The sequence below is a fragment of the Spermophilus citellus genome (genome assembly GCF_964194105.1).
Source record: "Spermophilus citellus genome assembly, chromosome: 5".
Classification (NCBI taxonomy): domain Eukaryota; kingdom Metazoa; phylum Chordata; class Mammalia; order Rodentia; family Sciuridae; genus Spermophilus; species Spermophilus citellus.
The window spans coordinates 5,822,553-5,841,730 of NC_138186.1; the positions used below are offsets into that span (position 1 = coordinate 5,822,553).

The 19,178-nt window shown below is 41.6% G+C and overlaps 1 protein-coding gene across 5 annotated transcripts in view; it reads right to left on the reverse strand.

Moving 5' to 3' along the window:
- The window catches only part of E2F3 (E2F transcription factor 3), a 693,003-nt gene that overhangs the window by 371,899 nt on the left and 301,926 nt on the right, over positions 1-19,178 (reverse strand). For all 5 annotated transcript variants that reach the window (XM_081296306.1, XM_081296305.1, XM_081296309.1 and 2 more), the window contains one exon: positions 2,594-2,714. In XM_081296306.1, coding sequence (XP_081152432.1) covers positions 2,594-2,714 — 121 coding nt within the window. The remainder of the gene's footprint in view (positions 1-2,593; positions 2,715-19,178) is intronic.

A 19,178-nucleotide genomic window follows, 5' to 3' on the forward strand; every position in this document is an offset into this window, starting at 1 on the left:
GCATGAGCATGTGAGAGGGTGGCAATTACTGTGACAGGAGGAGGAGCGGTCAGCAGCTTAGAATCCCAATTCAAGACGAGGTCTCTCATTATCCAAGTGTGTCTGCTAATGTACTTATAAAGGGCCAATTCTATATTCTAGTATGAAGTATTAGGAGAAGATGAGAGGGACAGCAAAATTCCCAGTGAGCTCTAAGTAGCTTAGAATACAGTTCCATTTGAAGAAAATACTAAATCCACAAGGAAAATTGAGAGTATACGTGAAAAATTTTAATCTAATGCTATTTAAATGGTTACCTGAAGCATTTTTTTTAATTTGAAATGTTAAACATTTAAAAAAATAGAATTTTTTTTAATTTTAGTATCTAGCAACAAAAAATAATGGCCTTAAAACACTTATTCAACAAATATTTACTAAGAACTAAATTTGTACTAGACACTGAACTTGGAAGTAAGAAGGTGAAAATAACTGGAGTACTGCCAGCACCCAAGAGGACAGTAAATGATGAGGTCCAAGGGCCGTGTCTGCTAAGCAGGGAAGGCTCTGGTGCACAACGGAGGAGAGCAAGTTACCCAGTCGTGAAGCAGGACCGCCATCCAGAGACAGCAGACATGACTGAGCACTGAAGGGTCACGGGAAGGACAGCCATGTGCACAAAGTCTTCAGAGTACAGAAAGGCCTAGAATGGGACAGTGTCAGGGACCTCTGGATGACCAACCATGGGGAGCAACGTGTGCAGACAAAAAGGAGAAGCACAGGGGTTCTAGAAGACAGCTAAGGTAGGTACGTCATAGGCTCAAAGCAGGGTAAGCTGTCTTGAAGACACACATAGATCCTGGTCTAATAGGGGCTGACAGACGGTGACATGGTAACACAGATAAAGGAATGTGTCTGCCCAAAAGGGAATTGATGTACAAAAAAAAAAAAAGAAAGATGACTCAAAAACATTGTGACTTGGCCCTCTAGGCACTGTTGGGAGAAAGCATGCTTAGGCAGCAAACTTAAAGAATGACTTCCAAATACTTGAAAGAATTACAAACATCAAGGATTACTGTCCAGTGGGCAAAGCAATCCACACTATGAAGAAAATATAGTATAATCCCTTCCCGTTCAAGTTCTATAGCTCAACCAATCCTTCAGTAATCAGCATTTAGGAGGGCCACACTGGGTACACTGTCCTGTGGTAACAGAGCCATCAGAGGTCCCTGTCCTCATGGGGCGCCACACCAGTGAAGAGCAATGATAAGATATAAACATACGTGCATTTTTTATATGGTGATGAAAGAGAGGAAAATGGGGCAAATACAGGGAAAGCGAACAGGAACACGGCAATCTTAAGTAGGAAACCCAGGAGCTGAAAGAGGCACCGCTATGTCCGGGAAGAGGAAACAGCAACACAAGAAAGGGAACAGAAACCCCTGTGCGGGAGTGGGGCTGCAGCCAGGGGAGAGTGCCAGGCGCTCGGCCAGGGGACACCTTGCTTCTCACTGTTCACTCTGGTTAGTCTCTGGTTTCCCAGCTCCTGGAGTCTGGGTTTCTGATCCTCAGCGCTAAAGGCCAGAGGCTGGGCTACAACCAATCCCCCAGGCCAACTGGGAGCCACCCCAGGGGGCTTGGAACTGAAGACCAGATGACTCCTTAAGCCTTGTCTGGCCTTTGCCAACAGAGTGAAGGATGAACCACGGTGCAGTGAGACTGGAGAGAGATGAGCCGAGGAACCCAGCTGCCACAGAGCAGGAGACAGACAGGGGAGGATGCTCAGCCCACCTGTCCTCAGGGGAAAGGAAGGGGAAAGGGGCCCAAGGCCAAGAGGCAAGTGGCAGTCAGGAGACAGCAGGCCAGCTTAATCCCTGGGGGACAGGAGTGCTCCCAGAACAGAAGCCCGAGGTTGCCTCGGATTTAGAGAAAATCTACCTTTTTCAAAAAAGAAACCAAAATTAAATCAATGCAAGAATTAGTAACTAGAGGAAAAGTTATCATCAAGAAGGATTTTAGACAAAGGTGTGGAAATTAAAAATGTACTTGATAATCATAATCATGTGGCTATTTTTTTTTTCCAGTTTAAAGGAATGACATTTTAAAACAGGCATCAGGTCTTGGGATGCAGCTTAATGCTACAGCACTTACCAAGAGTGGGCAGGACCCCAGGCTCCACCCCAGCACTACTAAAGTACCCTAACAAAATAAGCACTTCAAATAACTAATAATGAAAGCCTGTGTTTTGGACCACATTTACCATGACCCCATTGAACAAATAAGCAAAGTCGATGGGTCATTAGCTCTTCCAGAGAATGTTCTTTTTACAAAAGATTTTAACCAAGGACATAGCTAGAAAATGAAACCTGTATTTACTACCAAAAATGAAAAGAACATAAAATCAAAGACATAAAATCCTACTGCAAACATGTAATCTGCAGACAGAAAACATTTTAGAAGAATCTTATATCCACAACTTTTGAACTTTTATGATTTTTCTTTCCCAAGAAAATGTTCAACTACTTTTCAACATCACATGTCCAGGGTTAAAAAAAAAAAAAAAAGGTGAGCACACAGAATACTGGGTATTTTATGAGCAAGATTGAGAGACACTTACCCAGTATTGATGGAAATTATTTCTATCAGTGGGTTCTTCCTGATCTTGGGCAAATCCAACCGAGCTCCCCCCAGCCGCTTTCCATTATCCTTCTTCTGGCCCAGAAGTCGCACAGAGTGGCCTTCAAATCAAGAACATAAGTATACATTAGTGAGTTGCACAACTTCACTTTAATTTTCCGCTTTCAACAAACGTGCTAACGTTTGCATTTAGTTTCGTCTTTTATGAGGGGAAAGAAAAAACCACCCTAGAGAAGGTGTGGTCATTTGAACCTAGGAAAAAGTTCAGAAGAAAAACAGCTGTGTTCTAGGTCCGCAGTTAGAAGTATTTTGCTCCCACTCAGTTGCATACTCATGTTGTATACTTGAGAAACAGAGACAAGTCCTCGGAATAGAGTCCCACAGGTATAAATGCTCTATTAAAAAAAAAAAAAAAACAGAAGCCCCTCAAAGCAAACAGAAAATCAAAGAATAATCAAAAGCCAAGATAAAATTGCATTTTATGGTTCGATATTTTAAAACACACTTTTTAAATTTATTTTTATAAATTGTCACATAAGAATATCAGACTAGTACCAAATGCCATTACAATTTTATAACTTTTTAAGTACTAAAATAATTTAAGGCTTATACAAAAGATAGTACTAAGAATTTGCATACCCCTTTCACATTTTTAATTTATCTTACCAGATTTGTCATTTGGTTTTTCATGTACAGTACTATTTTCTACAACTTTACTCAGACATATGCTGTATCCTGTAAGATTTACCCAGTGTGAGCATACAATTCAATGATTGTAAGTGAATTTGTACAGTTTTCCAATCAACACAATTACCCAACTTTAGACCATTTCTGTCACCGCTCAAAATAGTCCCATACCAAATACAGCACATTTTGCTGACCCACTGACCAGATGATGGATATTTGGATTGTTTCAAAGAATGGCCGTTACAATAATGTCTCTATGGACATGTTTCATTTCTCTTGCACATATTCCTAAGAGTAAAACTGTCGAGTTGTGAATCTATGTTTACCTTTTTAAGAAAGACGCTTTTCACAGTGGTGATACCATTTTGTATGCCCACCTTCATCAGGAGATTTGTAAATATTTTCCCCCAGACTGTGGCTTAAAGCTTCATTTTCATGATGGTAGCTTCTATTTAAAAGTAAATGCTTTTCAATTCAATGTTCAATTTTTCTACTTTTCCTTCCATGGCTCATGGATTTGTTTTCATATCTAAGAACTCATAGATCTGCCTATCCCAAGGACGTGAGGATTCTGTGTTTTCTTCTTATGTTGAGGTCTAGGATCTACTTAGCCTCTTCTCTGTACAGTAGGGGTCTGAGATCACTTCTCAGCTGAGACCGTTTCTCTTCCTGCTTCCTCTTTAATGGAATTGCTATCACACTTTATATACATAGTTGCACAACGCTAAAAACAGCGCTATTATTTTCATTTTAAAAGAGAAAAAAACATGAAATGCATACTTATAGGAGTATATTAACCCACCTGTATACCATTTCTAGCACTTTGTTTTTTCTTGAAATTCATGTGATACTACTTCCTTTCTGCCTAAAGAACTTTCTAGTATCTTCTAAATCAAGTTATTTAGCAACAATCATTCTTTGAGAATATACTTTCCTTCGTTTGTGCAAGATGATTTTCACTAACTGGTCACTAATTGCCAGCTTTTTCTTTGAGCATGCCACATTCCTTTGACAGTTTTGGCTTCTGATGTCAACTATTAATCCCACTGTTGTCTCCCTGGTAAGTGTTACTTCTCCTTTCACAATCTTCACTTTGTCTATCGACAGTTTGCTGATGGGAGTCCAGGCACGGATCTGATTTTTCCATATGGAAGTGAGTTAGCTTTTTTGATCCACACAGTTTTTCCTTAGGTTTGTGATGTTTTCACCCAGTAGGTTTTTGTTTTAGTTTTTGAACTCTTCTCTATCCTAGTCCTCTGCAGCTCCCATGACATTGTGTTAGTGTGCTGCATGTGGCCACAGAGGTCTCTGAGGTTGTCTACTCAAGGTTCTCCAGAAAAACAGAACCGAGAGGCTACAGAGAGAGATGGGAATGGATTGATTAGGGAGTCAGCTCACTTGATTGTGGAGACCAAGAGTTCCCACGATGGGCCATCTGCAAGTCAGAGAACAGGAAAGCCAGGAGAACCAAGCACAGAGCCTCAGAACTCAGGAAGTGGATGGTGCAAATCTGCAGTCAAGGCTCAGGCTAATAGCCCTGAAAGCAACTGGTACCAATCTCACAGATCAAAGTCTAAAGAATCTGAAGTTCTGAAGTCCAAAGCCAAAGAGGAAACAAGTGCTCCAGCTCTTGAAAAGAGAATAAGAATCCACCCTTCCTCCACCATTTTGTCCACGGGTCTCCAGGTGACTGGATAGTCCCCACCCACCCTGGGGGCAAATCTTCACCACCCAGTTCACCAACCCCCAAGGCCATCCCCTCTGGAAGCAAATCACAGACACCCCCAGAGCATCTTCATTGCTCTAATCAAAATCAAAACCTCACAGCTTCTCTTTCAGCAGAGGGGGAAGGCTCCGTGCCTGTCACAGCATGGACAGTAAAGATGCTTCACCAGATAGCTGAGTACCCTTTCATCCACTCAGGGTGACATCTAAAGTCAGCAATGAGAGATGTCCTGCTCATTTTAGTTCTGCTCTTCAGACAGGATCATTTCTCTAATCACTCTCCAGTGTGACTGGTAATTTCCGTAAGCCACCTAGAAACCTGCAGCGGGGCCTTGACGAAGGCTTCAATCTGTTTCTGCGCTCTTCAACTCCAGATTCTCCACGTGCTCCTCTTCGTAATTTCTATTTTCAAGTCACTATCACAATCCTTTTCTTGGATTTTTCCACTATGCCTTCCCTTACTTTCTTGAATCCTTGTCTTCTAAATCCAACACCATTGGTCACTGAGGAACAAGGATCAACTATTTTTCATCAGGAACATGGTTACACTTGATTTCTTTAAATGAATCATAATAGAGTCTGAAGACTTGACCTCTTGGATTACGTATCATAGCAAGTCAAAATTCACATCACTCCCCCAAGGACAGTTGCTTTGTGGAGACTAAATCTACGAAGCTCTTCCTCTCCACAATGAATGGTTGCCGATATCCCTGTTTCGAGAATGGCTTCCTAGGAGTCACCTCTGTACTGACAGTGTTTTGTGAAGTCAAAGACTGATCACACCCGTTCTTAAACACTTTGAGCAAGGCAGATGCCTACTTTCTACCAATGGCTCTGAGTGAGCCAGTGAGGGCACTTCACGTTAGGGCCATTTTCCAGTTGGCCCCACCTTGTCTTTTCTCCCTGGCACCCTTGGGTCCTCTCCGAGGTCCTGTGGATGTGCATGCAGGCTCCATCAGGCAGACAAGGGTGGGTGGCTTGGGCTCACTCCAGCCTCTGCTCTGTTCATGTAGAAGCTCCAGTCAACTGAAAGTACGTGGAGAGCTTCTCCAACTTCCTATCACTGTTTCACCTACAAGAATTCCCTGTTAAATCCAGGCTAGTTTGCCTGTCCATAGTTTATATATCAAATGCCAGCAACCTAGGTCCAGTAGAGCTGCAGACCTTCTCTACTACTTGCCACCAAAATCTCCATCATAACTGACAGTTCCCCAAATCAACTGAGCCATCTCAGCAGCAGCAATAAAGCTCCTCACTTTCACAGCCCGCTTCCCCCTGGTTGAACGAACTTGTCCAGCAGCTGAGAAAACAGGAACAGCCCCGATAGAACACCACAGACTTACACTGTTTTTAAAGAGACTTCAGTTGTCATAAATAAATTTCTCAATTTGCTGAATGCTTTTAGTCAAGTTCCAAAATAAGGCATAATTTGCTTTTGGCCATTTGTACAGCTTTATTGTGACTTTTGGGGGGTAATTTGTTGAGCTCCCAATGCAATCATGCCAAAGGCAAATCAAAGGCAACCTTTATAAGGCTATCATTTAAAATAACTGCAGATGCATAATTAGTGCAGATATAAGATTCTAAGCATCACCCCTCATTTCAGAAAGGCAGATTGCTTCAACATCTCCTGAACAGACAGCTTCTCACGACCAGAAGTAATAAAACCAGTCACAGCCTTTTTGCACTAATCACTTTAATAAGAAACATTAAGGAATCCACTCATTCTGGAAAGTTTTACTTTGACACAAGAACACAGCTAGAGTCAAGCAAGTGTTTGGCAAACCAAATTTCAGAGATTTTCAAGAAAAGTTGAACTCTTCAGTCGAAAGTCCAGAGGTTGGGCAGGTGAACAAGACTGGCATGGCTACACCACAGTTTTCTGAGAGATGCCCAAGGTGCAGTCATGGCTGTGCAAAGGCTTGTCATGTTCATAGTAGGATGAGACAAATTTCATTATATCCCTGCTACGACTCCAGTAATACGCAGCCTGCACTAATAACATTTGATAAATTATTCATCTTCACTATCTACATGCAAATAAAGGAACATATCTCTGCCTGATGATATAATGAGTTATTTTCCAATCCAACGATTCATTAGAGAGCAGCAGACCTAACAATGAGTCTCAGGCTTTTTTTTTTCTTTTAAATTGAAAAATACAGTACACTAAAGACAAAGTAGGAAATCATAAAAGTTGCTTGTCGTATCTGGCCAAAGAAAAAAAAAGGAATTTCATCCATATAACAATCATTTTTTAAAAAAATGGAATAATGAAACAAAACTTCTAGTGATCTCCCACCTCTTTCAAAAATCCTATTTCATATGAAATGCCTGGTTCAATTGAATTCAATTGAATTCCTTAAAACCAGAAACTACAGAAGAACATATTGTGAACATCATCTAAGTCACGTGCAAGCTATCAATCCTGGAGCCACCCAAACAAACCACCTTGACAGATGAGGAATAAAACTGAAGCCATGTCTTAAAGCATGCATTTTCTTTAGCAAGAAAAGAAGAAACAAGGGCTCAGGGCCAGAGAAACACACTGAGGGATTCAGAATGTGGGTAAAAAGCAAGTGTGGGAGCAAACTGAAGCACCTTACATTATTACCACCAGACACCCACACCCCCGTCTGACCCCTTCTCATAGCCATCGAGGCCCAGAGCCGAGATGGAGAAAGGATGGCAGCTCAGCAAGCACCGACTGTGGTGAATGTCATCACCCCTCCGGCTGAGGAAAGGGACAGGAAATAAAGAGTGAAATATCCCTCGACATCATTTCCACTCCACATAAGGAGAACCTGGAGGAGGAAGTGCTAGTGGGAAGAGAGGAAGAAAGGGTGCTCAGTGTGACAAACTGACACTGAGAACATGAGAACACGAGGAGGTGGAAGTGACAGAAACAGAGACACTCAATTCCAATAGCAGGATGAGCACCATGGCTGCTGGTACCCAGATGGAAACGCTCCGATGCTGCATCTTTGAGATCTTTTATCTCATCCATTTTAAACGTAAATTCATGTCTGTTGTCATCTAAATAATGGTAGTTCAGTGCTTTTATTGACCAACTTTAATAAACATCTAATTTGGAACTTGCATCACATAAAATCCAACTCTGATGAAACTAAATTTATTTTAAACCTCAAAAGCCTTCAGCAGGTATTTATAAATCGGATACAAAGCCCCGATTCCATGCTGATTTGTACATCTGATCTAATCCAAAGAATGTCACTAAAGCATTTTATCAGCTGAGATTATTATTTACTGAAAATTTCTGCACCGAAACTCCAGTTGTTTCTATAATTCCCTGTTGTGTCCACACTCCTGAATTCATAATGCTGAAAACCCAGGCACTGGGTGTTACTTGCAGTAATCGCTGTGTGCCAGTTGAATCGAGGTTTGATGTTGTCCATAAATCTTTAACAGCAGAGATCCTTCCTGAACCCCACAGAGCTGGCAGCACTGCACATTGCTATTGCAGAGGGAACTCACCCCATGTGCACCGGGGAGCAGCCTGCTGTCACCCAGAGAGCCGGCCCTGGAGCATGCGTGCACCAGCTAAAGGTCAGAAATACGCTTAACCACGACCCATGTGCTTACTGACTGCGTGATGGCCTCTGCACACTCTCACTGCTCTGGATCCCTCAAGCTCCAGGGGGTGGTGGAGATCGGCCCCAGGCTGCACTACTGGGCACAGAAACACCAGCCTTCTCACCTGGCAGTGTGGGCTCCTGCCAATTTTTCCCCATTTAGTTTTTTCTCCTCCTCAAGGATCTATAAAATGGCCAGCCTCTCCTCCAGGACTTTGTTCAATCTGTCTAATTGTGAAGGCCATTCAGTGTTCCCTTCATGTGACCACCCACCTCACCACCAGAAAGCGCTCTTGCCAGGCCATTTTGGTCTCTAGCCAATGGCACTCATTTCACAGATTCCACCCTGTAGGGTACACACCCAGAAGACCCAGCCGAACTCTAAGCTCTGGGTCAGCCTGTTGGAAAACGTCCCAGTAAAGCAACCCAACACGATGCTGGGGGCAGAGGGCAGGAATAGATTGGCAGAAAATTCAGGCGAAAAGAGTAATTAACAGACTAAGGACATCCACTCTCACGTAAATTTGGTCAACTGGACTTCCATTTGAGATTACCAGATGAGAGTGATCAATTTAATCTGTATTTTTACCAAATATTCAGCATTGTCACTGAACATCTCTTTCTAATTTCACAGAAAAGCAAAAGTTGTTCTCTACTCCATTCAATAGAGATCCTCACTTCCAGTACTTCTCAGGGGAAAAAAACATTTTCTGATTCCATGCAAAAGTGAAAACCTCTCTTGAAGTATTTAACATCTTTAAAGAAGAAAAATAAAACAAAAAGTTGGGCTGAATGGAAGCAGCAGGTTTGTCACAGGTCTGGGTTTCAAAACTTCACACATATTCAAGTCAGAATTGACTCAAAAACATCTTCCCGATTCAAGCCCCAATTCTTAGCTATTAAGATGAGACAGCTTCTTCTTCAGCCAGTAGAAAAGGTTTAAATATTAGCTACAACAACACCTAGAAAAAGATTTTAAAATGAGAAAATAAAAATAAACTGTCCAAAGAGACAAAAGTCCAAGTGCAAATCAATGCAAGCGAAGAGAGGCCACTCACGATGGGACTCTCATCATCTCCACCGTCTCCAGAGCCAGGCTGAGGACAATGAACCCAACAGCTCACCTTCAGGCAGGTGGGCTGGGAGGAGGGCAAGGTAAGGTCACAGTGCAGTTTATACCTCTAGAAGCATGAGGATCAGTATCCAAACTCCTACTGCACATAAAAAAGCACCCACACTGATACAAATAATGTGAAATCTGCCTATGAACAAGGACATGGAAAGATGAAAGCATTTGTTGGAATGGAAGGTTCTTAAGCCATTTTTTCTTCCATTGGCTTGTTACAGCTGATATATGCAAGTTATTTGTAAACAAAAGTCGTATGATAAACAACCACATAAGCAAATGCCCTCAGAGTAATGAGGATGCCTTCCAGAGGCAAATTACAATGAGCAGTTAGCTTTCTGTCTCTATTGTATTTTGTATGAGCAGATGTACCCTTTATGACGGGGAGGTTTCTGCAGTACTAACTTACTTCTCGGAATGTAAACCAAATTTGTGCATCGACATAGTCACAAGCCAAAGGACTCCCATCAGCAACTCAGCATTAGTACTGAACCTTCACAGAGCTCCTCTGATCATTCTGCCATACTACAAGAGACTGGGCTCAATCCCAAATTTGTTCAACAGCTCCGAAACTTCAGTGCCTACAACACAAAACTATGAATGCCTCTTGTCGGTACCTAAAGCAGCCACACAGCAATAAAGGGCAGCAGCACTGCTCATGCTCAAACCTACATTCCCCAAATTACCACACCAAACGAGAAAAGCAGCAACCACCTCACAAAAGGTGGCATTCGAGCCTTCTGAAAATGAGAACCACAAAAGACAAGAAACCTGGAGCCTGCAAGTCCTGCCGACCTTCCAAACAGAAGGTCAGATTCCCACCGTCAGCCACAAATGAAAATGCCAAGCCCCCTCCTGTTACTGTTCCAGTCTGGCCACCCCCAGGTGTGAGACAGGAAGGAGAGGAAGCTGGGGAGCCCTCCCATCCACCATCTTAAGATGGGCCCGAGTGTCCCATGGCCTTTCAGTTCTGATCCGAGGCACAGCTAACTCATCACAACCAAGAGCTGCCCTCTGTACTGTGGGCAGGACACACAGGAGCAGAGGGAGGGGGAGGAGCTCCAGGGGCCTTCAAGCCAGTCTAATTCCTGCACCCCTGGGGAAGAGAGTTGGCATGGCCCTGCCACAGAAATGGTGAAAGCCAAGTTTAGAAATGCAAGAAAAACAAAGACGATGTGAATTTTATATTGTGATACATTAATGAGTACATACAACTGAAGCAAAAGCTTCATGATCCTATACCTAAGTTTAAACGATATTTAGAAATACTTCAGAAGTTAAATACAAAATAAAGTCAGCCAAAATACAAACACTCATGTCTCCCCTATAAAATTCTGTCCTGAGCTACCACACTGACTTCTGCACTCAGGGGACTTCAGATCTCCAGGAAAATCCACTGGTAAATGACAGAAGATCTGATCAAGGATTCCAGGTAGAGCGGGACCCAGGAGGGAGCCATGGACTCTCACAGGAATAAAATCAGCAAAGCTTCGAGCAGAGGTTACAGGACACCATTTTTATACAGGACTGTGTGTACTTCACAGAATGTCTGCCAGAATTCCTGTTGTTGCCCATTTTCCACTTCTTAAAACCAATCAAGTTAAGGGCCTTTCACTAAAGCAGACTGCCCTGAAGAGATTAAGACCTGGCATAAAGAAGCTGCACAGAGAAAAGGCACACCTTTGAAAATAAAAATACTCCCGATATTTTTATTTACAAAAGAATTTACAAAAATTACATGGGCTCAAGATTCTGAGCTCTGGTCAATAGATGAATCAAATGTTGTTTTAAAATTTTAAGAGTTGACAACTGATGAGTATGAACTGTTAAAGATTTAAAACTAGCTGTATTAAAATACTTCTGGTTAGAGCTGTGATACTTACCTGGCTTAAATGCCTAACAAGAATTTTAAAATAAGCCATTCTCTTAAAGAATGTGCAACGGTTTTCTTGACCTAACCATTTAACAATAAACCTATGTGTTTTACATAAAAATTTCAACAATTACCCTTAAAAACACACATAGACAAAATAACTTCCTCTGTAGAATCTCATTAACTTTTTATTGGTTAAACCATATTTTTGTTATTGATGACTACAGTAAAAGAATACTTTTTACCCACTCATTTCCCAACTTAAGCACCTTACAGCAAGAGAAGGCTCAAAATTTCTACTCCAGACTTTTAAAGAAAAAAAATCTTGATAAATAAAGTTGTGTGGGGAAAAAGGGTTTTTTTCCTACCAAAAAAAATGCTTTCACACTGGTACAAAATTAGATGGCAAGAAAACCCGAAGGGGGAAAAAGAGATCAGACAGAAAATGAGATGTGTGACCGGGCAAATGCTTGGGAGGATTTGGAGACAACGAGAAAGCAGCATCCTAGATGATAGGTGTGAGGAAGGGTATTACAGTGGAGGGGCCTCCCCGTCTCCCTTCCCTCTGTTCAGGATAAGCAGCTTCACAGAAGAGAAGGTACATGGGCTTTGGAACCAGAGGACGAGGTTCCCCTCACCTTAAGCCAAGGCCTGGTCGCACAGCCAGTAAGGCCGAGCGAGCTTCGGAGTACCGATGGAGGGCGAGAGCACATGGAGGATTAGCCAGAGGAGTAAACGGTAGTTATAGCAGCCACTATAATGACTGCCACTGGACTCCTAGGGAGACTGACAATGTCTTAGTGGGGGCAGAGGGGAGGTGGGTGGTACTGGGGATTGAACCCAGGGGCAGTTTACCACTTAACCACATCCCCAGACTTTTTACTTTTTTATTTTGAGGCTGGCATTGAACTTGAGCTCCTCCTGCCTCAGCCTCCTGAATCTCTGGGCTTACAGGTATGTGCCACCACACCCAGCCCCTAATGATGTTGCTTAAAGCAAGGCAAGTAGGCCTTTAAAACATTTAAACACTAAGTTAAAGTCAAATCCCATTTCTTTTAAAAGTTTGGGGGGCTAAGAAATGGGTCACAAATAATTGTACTGATAACAATCATATTTGTGAATAATTGTTAGATATATAAAAAAGATTGGATATATAAAAAAGCCATTTCACTCCCATGAAATGGCTCCATTGCTCTGTGCTTTCATGGACAGGAGGGAAGGAGGCTGAGGTGGCACAGGATCCTGGGTAAGCTGGGTGTGTGCACTCCAGGGCAAGGTGAGGGACCATGGCTATTCCACCTTGCACACCTAAGTGACAACAATACCCAGAGGTAAGAGTGGCTCACATGGCCAGGAGTCTAGGTGGAGGGCCACAGGAAAGACTCACCAACCACAGTTTCTCCAGGTTCTGATCAACCAGCCTACTGTCCTCTCTCTCTGGCCAGGGGACCAGCAACCACCCACGAGAATCACTGTTCCAGGTAATAGGTATTTGGTTTTGTTTGGTTGGGGAAGTACCAGGAATTGAACCTAGGGTACTTAACCACCGAGTCGCATACCCTGCCCATTTTATATTTTATATTTGGGACAGGGTTTTGCAAAGTTGCCGAGGATAGCTTTAAACTTGGAATCCTCCTGCCCCAGCCTCCCAGGACACTGGGCTAGCAAGTATGCACCACCATGGCCACCCAATTGATGATTCTGTTTTTATCTTCTCAAAGTACCTTTTTCCTTAAAAATTGTCACCCAAAATAAATGTCAAAGTCCTAAAAATAAATGTGGCCCTGGATGGAAATCAAAGTTGCTCTGGAAGTTCCTGAGCAACACTAAGCAGTTCACAGCCTCCTGCTGTGCAGAATCCCAGGGCAACTGAGCCCAGCGAAGGCAAAAGAATCCAAGAGCCGGGCTCCACCTAACACCAGCTCAATGCAGAGCTACCCCACAGAAAATGTACAGAATGCCCACCACAGGTTTGTTTTGTAAACAGGAAGGAACAGAAGTAGTAAAATGTGGCAAATAGAGACTGGGAAGTGGGACAAACTCTAGTCACATCCTAATCCCTTTTGCTAGAGATCACTGTCCAAAATGTCAGCATCTCATTTCCAATGACAAACTCTGAACTCAGTCTTCCATTACAGACTCACACTTTAAGAACTTCAGAGTAAAGGGACCTTCCATGTCATACAAATGAGGCTCTGTGGGTTGCTGGCAATGACCCTGTCGGTGGCAGGCACAAGTGTCTCGACACAGCTCTTCGCAGGCTCAGTCTAGGACCCTGGTCTGTCACGGCAGTTGACTTCTCAGAGTGGCTTTAAGAGACGGTGTACCTGCATTTTTGGAGTTATAATAAAGATTTAATGTGTTCAAGGCCATTTTTTAAAAGGACATTTCAATTACTATGTCTTTATTACTCAATAAAATGTATACTTTGTTACAAAATGGTGGCACTGAGATAAATTTCTACCTAAAAATCCATAAACTTCTACCTAAGATCCATTCACAGTTGATATCTTAACTACAAATTCTGTAAATGAGTTTCCCCCCTCAAACTAGGAAGTACGTGAAACTGGTTTTTACTCTTGGTCTCAGAAGTGATTGTAACATACCTGTAAAATGCTTTTAGTGTGTTACAGGATGAAGAAAACGTGTACATCAACCAAATATTACAAACGAAATGTCAGAATCAACATGTGCCAATAATACTTCAGTACTAGGTTTTCTAATAAAGGTCCATCCCACAAGTGATTACTCTAATAGTAAATTATTTAGAGAGAAAATTGAATTTAAGTTTCCTATAAAGCCACATCTAAACTATAAAATTACTCTAAGCTGAAAAGTTTTATATTCACTTGGTTGTGAAATAAGTTATTTCCCTGACAATAAAATCATGGCCGAGTCTATTCCACACTGTGCACCAAATAGAAGTTAGTGAAACACCCACGTCATCTTATAAATTTTAACTTTTTTTGTATTTTTATCTTCCTACCAAAATTTCAGATACTGCAGGACCTGGTTTCCATTTGTTTATGGAGCACTCAGACATAAAGTACTAGAGGAGAACTATCAATTTAACTTACTGTTAAAATGGTCAAAACAGAAAACACCCCAGTGCACCTATTATTTCAGCCCATTTGAAAACTGCAATTAAGCTTGCTAGCATTTTTTCCTAAGTTCATAATCTCAACTATTGTGATTATATTTTACTAACTGAAAATAGGAGATTCTGTAAATGAAAAACATAACCTCTTCAGGTGCTTAATAACACATATGAACAGTAGAAATTCATTTTAAAAAGATATGAAAAAAATCTTGTCTTCTTTAAGCATGTTGTTTTGTTTTGTTTTTTTTTTTTTCAGTTCTCGGAATTAAATCCTAGGCCTCTAAGCTACACCCCCAGCCCTTTTATTTTTTCTTTTAAGACAGGGTCTAAGTTGCCGAGACTAGCCTCGATCTTCACAATCCTCATGCCTCAGCCTCTAGATTTGCTGGAACTATAGGTGTACATAAAATGAGAAATTTAAGCCAAATCAGTTAAGAATTATACTAAAATTCTTACAAATATATGTATTAGGCTGAGGATGTAGCTCAGTGGCAGCATGCGCAGGCCCTGGGTTCAATCCCCAGAACAAAAAGTTAAACACACACACACACACACACACACACACAAGTGAACATGTTTTCTGTAGGAATTTCAAAACACAAGTAACTGATTTACTGGGGGGTGGAGGGTGTGTTTGTTTATGTGTGTGTTTCTAATAATACAACTCCCATTAGAGTACATAGGATAAAATTAGATATAACAAAATTTTGGAAATGAGGTTTTATGTTATTTATTTTGTAGTAAAAATTAATGATTGAGAACCTTAGAAGTCAAATTGGCATATCTGAGTATACTGAACACCTGAAATGAAAATGATTAATATACAGACATAAAACTGTTAAATATAAACTGGTTTACAGTAACAGTTTGCACAAAATTCTAGAAACTAATACATTTTTTAAGTAGTCTCATCTTTATGCAATCTGCCAAGACACTACTGGGTTCACAAGTTTAAGCATGTAAACACAATTTAATGTTAGGGAGCTCCTTGTCAGCATTTAAACAAGGCATGGTGGGCTACTTGACCAGATTGGTAGAAGAACTACTAACAAAAGGAGTGGTCCGTGGAAAGCCCAGGAGCCTTGGTCTGAATGTCCTTTGTCTTCAACAACCCAGTCCAGTAATGCATGGTAACAGCGTGTTATTTGCCATAAGACAATCCCCTGAGTCTATTCCACACTGTGCACCAAATAGAAGCTAGTGAAACACCCAAATCATCTTATAAATTCTATCACTGAAGCAAGAAAGTTTCAAACAAGAGAAAATGCATCTGAGTGGAAAAGAAAATGTGAGTGGTAAACACAATAAAGCCGCACATTAATTATATTTAAGACAAAGAAGAAAAATGTAAAACAATTCTGAAGCTGTCATAAAGCAGAATCACCTGGGAGACAAATTTACACATTTATTTGCATTCCAAAATGGTTTAAAGGTTGAAAAACATTAGACAAAGTTAATTAGCCACTTGTACTAAGAGAAAGGTAAATACGACCATTTACACTGCCTAAGGAAGACTTTTTCCAACACATTAATTACACACACCAGAGCTGATAAATAATACCCATGCTGGTGAGTATGTGTGTGGCTGGAAGTAAGACTAACCCGTTGGCTGAAGAGGTCATAAAGTCAAAATATATAGACGAGACATCACACAGCGGTTCCTCTAACAGAGACGCCTTCCCAGCCAATGTGAAAAACCAACTGAAGTCCTGGGCAGAATTTTGCTCCAGGGGACCAGAATGAAATTTATCTCCTCTTATTTTGAAAAATATTATAACTTGAAAAACTGTTACCAAAGAGATAATACAAAGAAGTTCATTCTAGAAAGAACGCATATATACGTGTAGAAGACAACTACAAAAGAGATAACAGAAAGGAGCAATAGCCAAGTAGATGAACGGACTGTATTTAAAAAGTGAAAAAACGCCTGGCCACCAAACCAACCACAAATGAACACCTTGCATGAATTAAAAACAAACAGGTTCACTGGGAAAAAGCTAAGTGACAGGAATCCCTGGCTCCTTTAGTTATAGAAGGGGAAAGTCATCACCTATTCACTCACACCAGTGAGACTACCTCCCATTCCAAACTGGCGAAACCAATGCACACCTTTTTCTAGCGTTCAGGGTGTGTGAGATTACCCATAACAGGATGCATGAAAGCATATTTTCAAAGCATGTACCAAAAATAATGGTATTCTAGTGAAAAAGCACATGGTTTGGGGGGTCAAATACTGTCCCACTTATTAAGTCTAGAAAACCTCTGCAGAGAAATTCACCCTGGACTAATTGGGGTGATGAGCATCATGGGGGTGGGGGTGGGGGGGAGCCCACACGTGATCCACTTCTGCCTGCACACCCTGACACAGCCTGTTTACCAGCAGCTTACACTCGGAGAAGATGCCACACGCCGAGCGCAAAGCCTGATGGTGAAGATCACCAGCAATGGCTTACCTAAGAAACAGCCGCCTAATAAGCAACCCGGGAATTTAGGTCAGTCTAACCAAGATGGCATCAATTACTGAGAAGTCAGAGAAAACAGAAAATCAATTACACTTGTAGATTAGGCCACACTGGGAAAATCCTGTATTACCGCCACTTGAGGCATTTGGAATTAGGCTGAATGAAATACCAGCAGACATATTAAGAACAATAGGATCTCTTTCAACAGGGTTGACAGGAGAGAAAAATATGACTTAATAACAAATATTTTTCTGATTTCAATAGGCCACACTGACTTGCAATCATGTGCTTTAGGTTATCCAGTTAGACTAAGGTTTTACAAAGATGAGAATAATTTTAATGATTTTAGTGTTGTTTAGGGACTTCACATATAATTACTCCTTTCAGATCTTTCATACCAAAAAAAAGCTTTTAATGATCACATAAAAGACTAATGTGAACATGTTTTTAAGAAAGATGTGCAGGGGCTGGGGTTGGTGGCTCAGCAGTAGAGCGCTTGCCTCGTACGCGTGAGACACTGGGTTCGATCCTCAGCACCACATAAAAATAAGAAAAAAAAAACGAATATGCAGTCTTTCAACGTTGCTTATCTTTCTTCCCTTAGACTCAGTCCTGTACCTTTTCAAAATATCAAAAATTACACAGATTCATTATAACCTTACAAAACCTAAAGCAAAAATTGTCAGGAGATAAAATTTTCAGACCCACTTTGAAACAGTGAGGAGTTGTTCAAAATGAACCCAGGAAAAGAAAATGGCTTCAAAGACGCAAAAGCTCTCAATCAACACAGGAAGTACACAGCCCACCACTGTCCAGGATTGCTGGGCAACAGGATGCAGGAAGGCAAGAGCAGTTTTCTGTTTGGATTCAACCAAAAGAGACAAAAATTAAAACGAGTTCTGTATGACTGTGTTCATGACAACAGAGTTGAGTCCTTATCGACGTATCTTACTAACACACTTTTAAAACATCACTTGGTGTCACAGAAGCAACAATAAGAATTCAAACGGTCTGTGGCAGAAGCTATGCATCCAAACCCTCTTCAAGGAAGAAGCCAGCAGGGCCCAAACATGTTAAGCAGCTCTGAACACAGCAGAGCCTGGTCTCTCCGTGGCTACCTCCTTAACAATTATGGTAGCAGCAAACCAGATGTCTTCTCTGCATAATCAAATATTTCATAAAGGGACAACTTCAGACAGTTGGGGCAGGTTAGAAAACGGGAAGAGACAATGCAATACTGGGGGCTGGAAACAGGCAGCCTGAAGAGGCACAGACAGGAACAGCTCCAAGATCCCAAACAAAGAAACAATACAGAGGGTCACCAGACAAAAGCCGAGGCTCTGGAGCAAGAGAAGCAGCCAACCTGAAACAAGACAAGAGGGAGCCAGAGATGGGGACAAGACTCCTATCACAATTCCAACCTCCTACTGGCCAAACACAGGGAATGACACATGGCAGGGATCCGACCACGGAACCCATGCAGGTTCATCTCCATAAGCAAAGATCAAGGTGGGGGTAGACCTGGAGGGGTAAACAGCCCACTGCTGCTGCAAACTCCAAGATAAATGTAAAGCAAATTGAAAATACTATGTAAGAAACATCAAATAGATCACAGGCTGGAGCTAAGAGTACATGAATGGCATTAATATAGGAAAAATGGAAATGGAAGAATGCAGTAGAAAGCTAGTAGGATCATGCTGCAAAGGACCAAGATAATTTGAAGGTATCAGGCTACCACAAAGGTACACATGCAGGTCAGTGAAATAATCCCGGGTCAAGGGCAAGCAGCTTGCGAAGTCAGATGGAAAGGAGCATCACTGATGACTTATACCGGTTTGTCTGTCAAGCCACCCCAGCATTAAGTGGGCAGTACAAGGTCAACACTAACAAGAACTGAGCCCCTAATATGTTCTGGGTTCCTCAAAATTCACATCCTTCTAATACTCTCCTTTTGGAAGTAAGAAAACAGCCTCAGGAGAATATCTCTTTGGAAGACAAC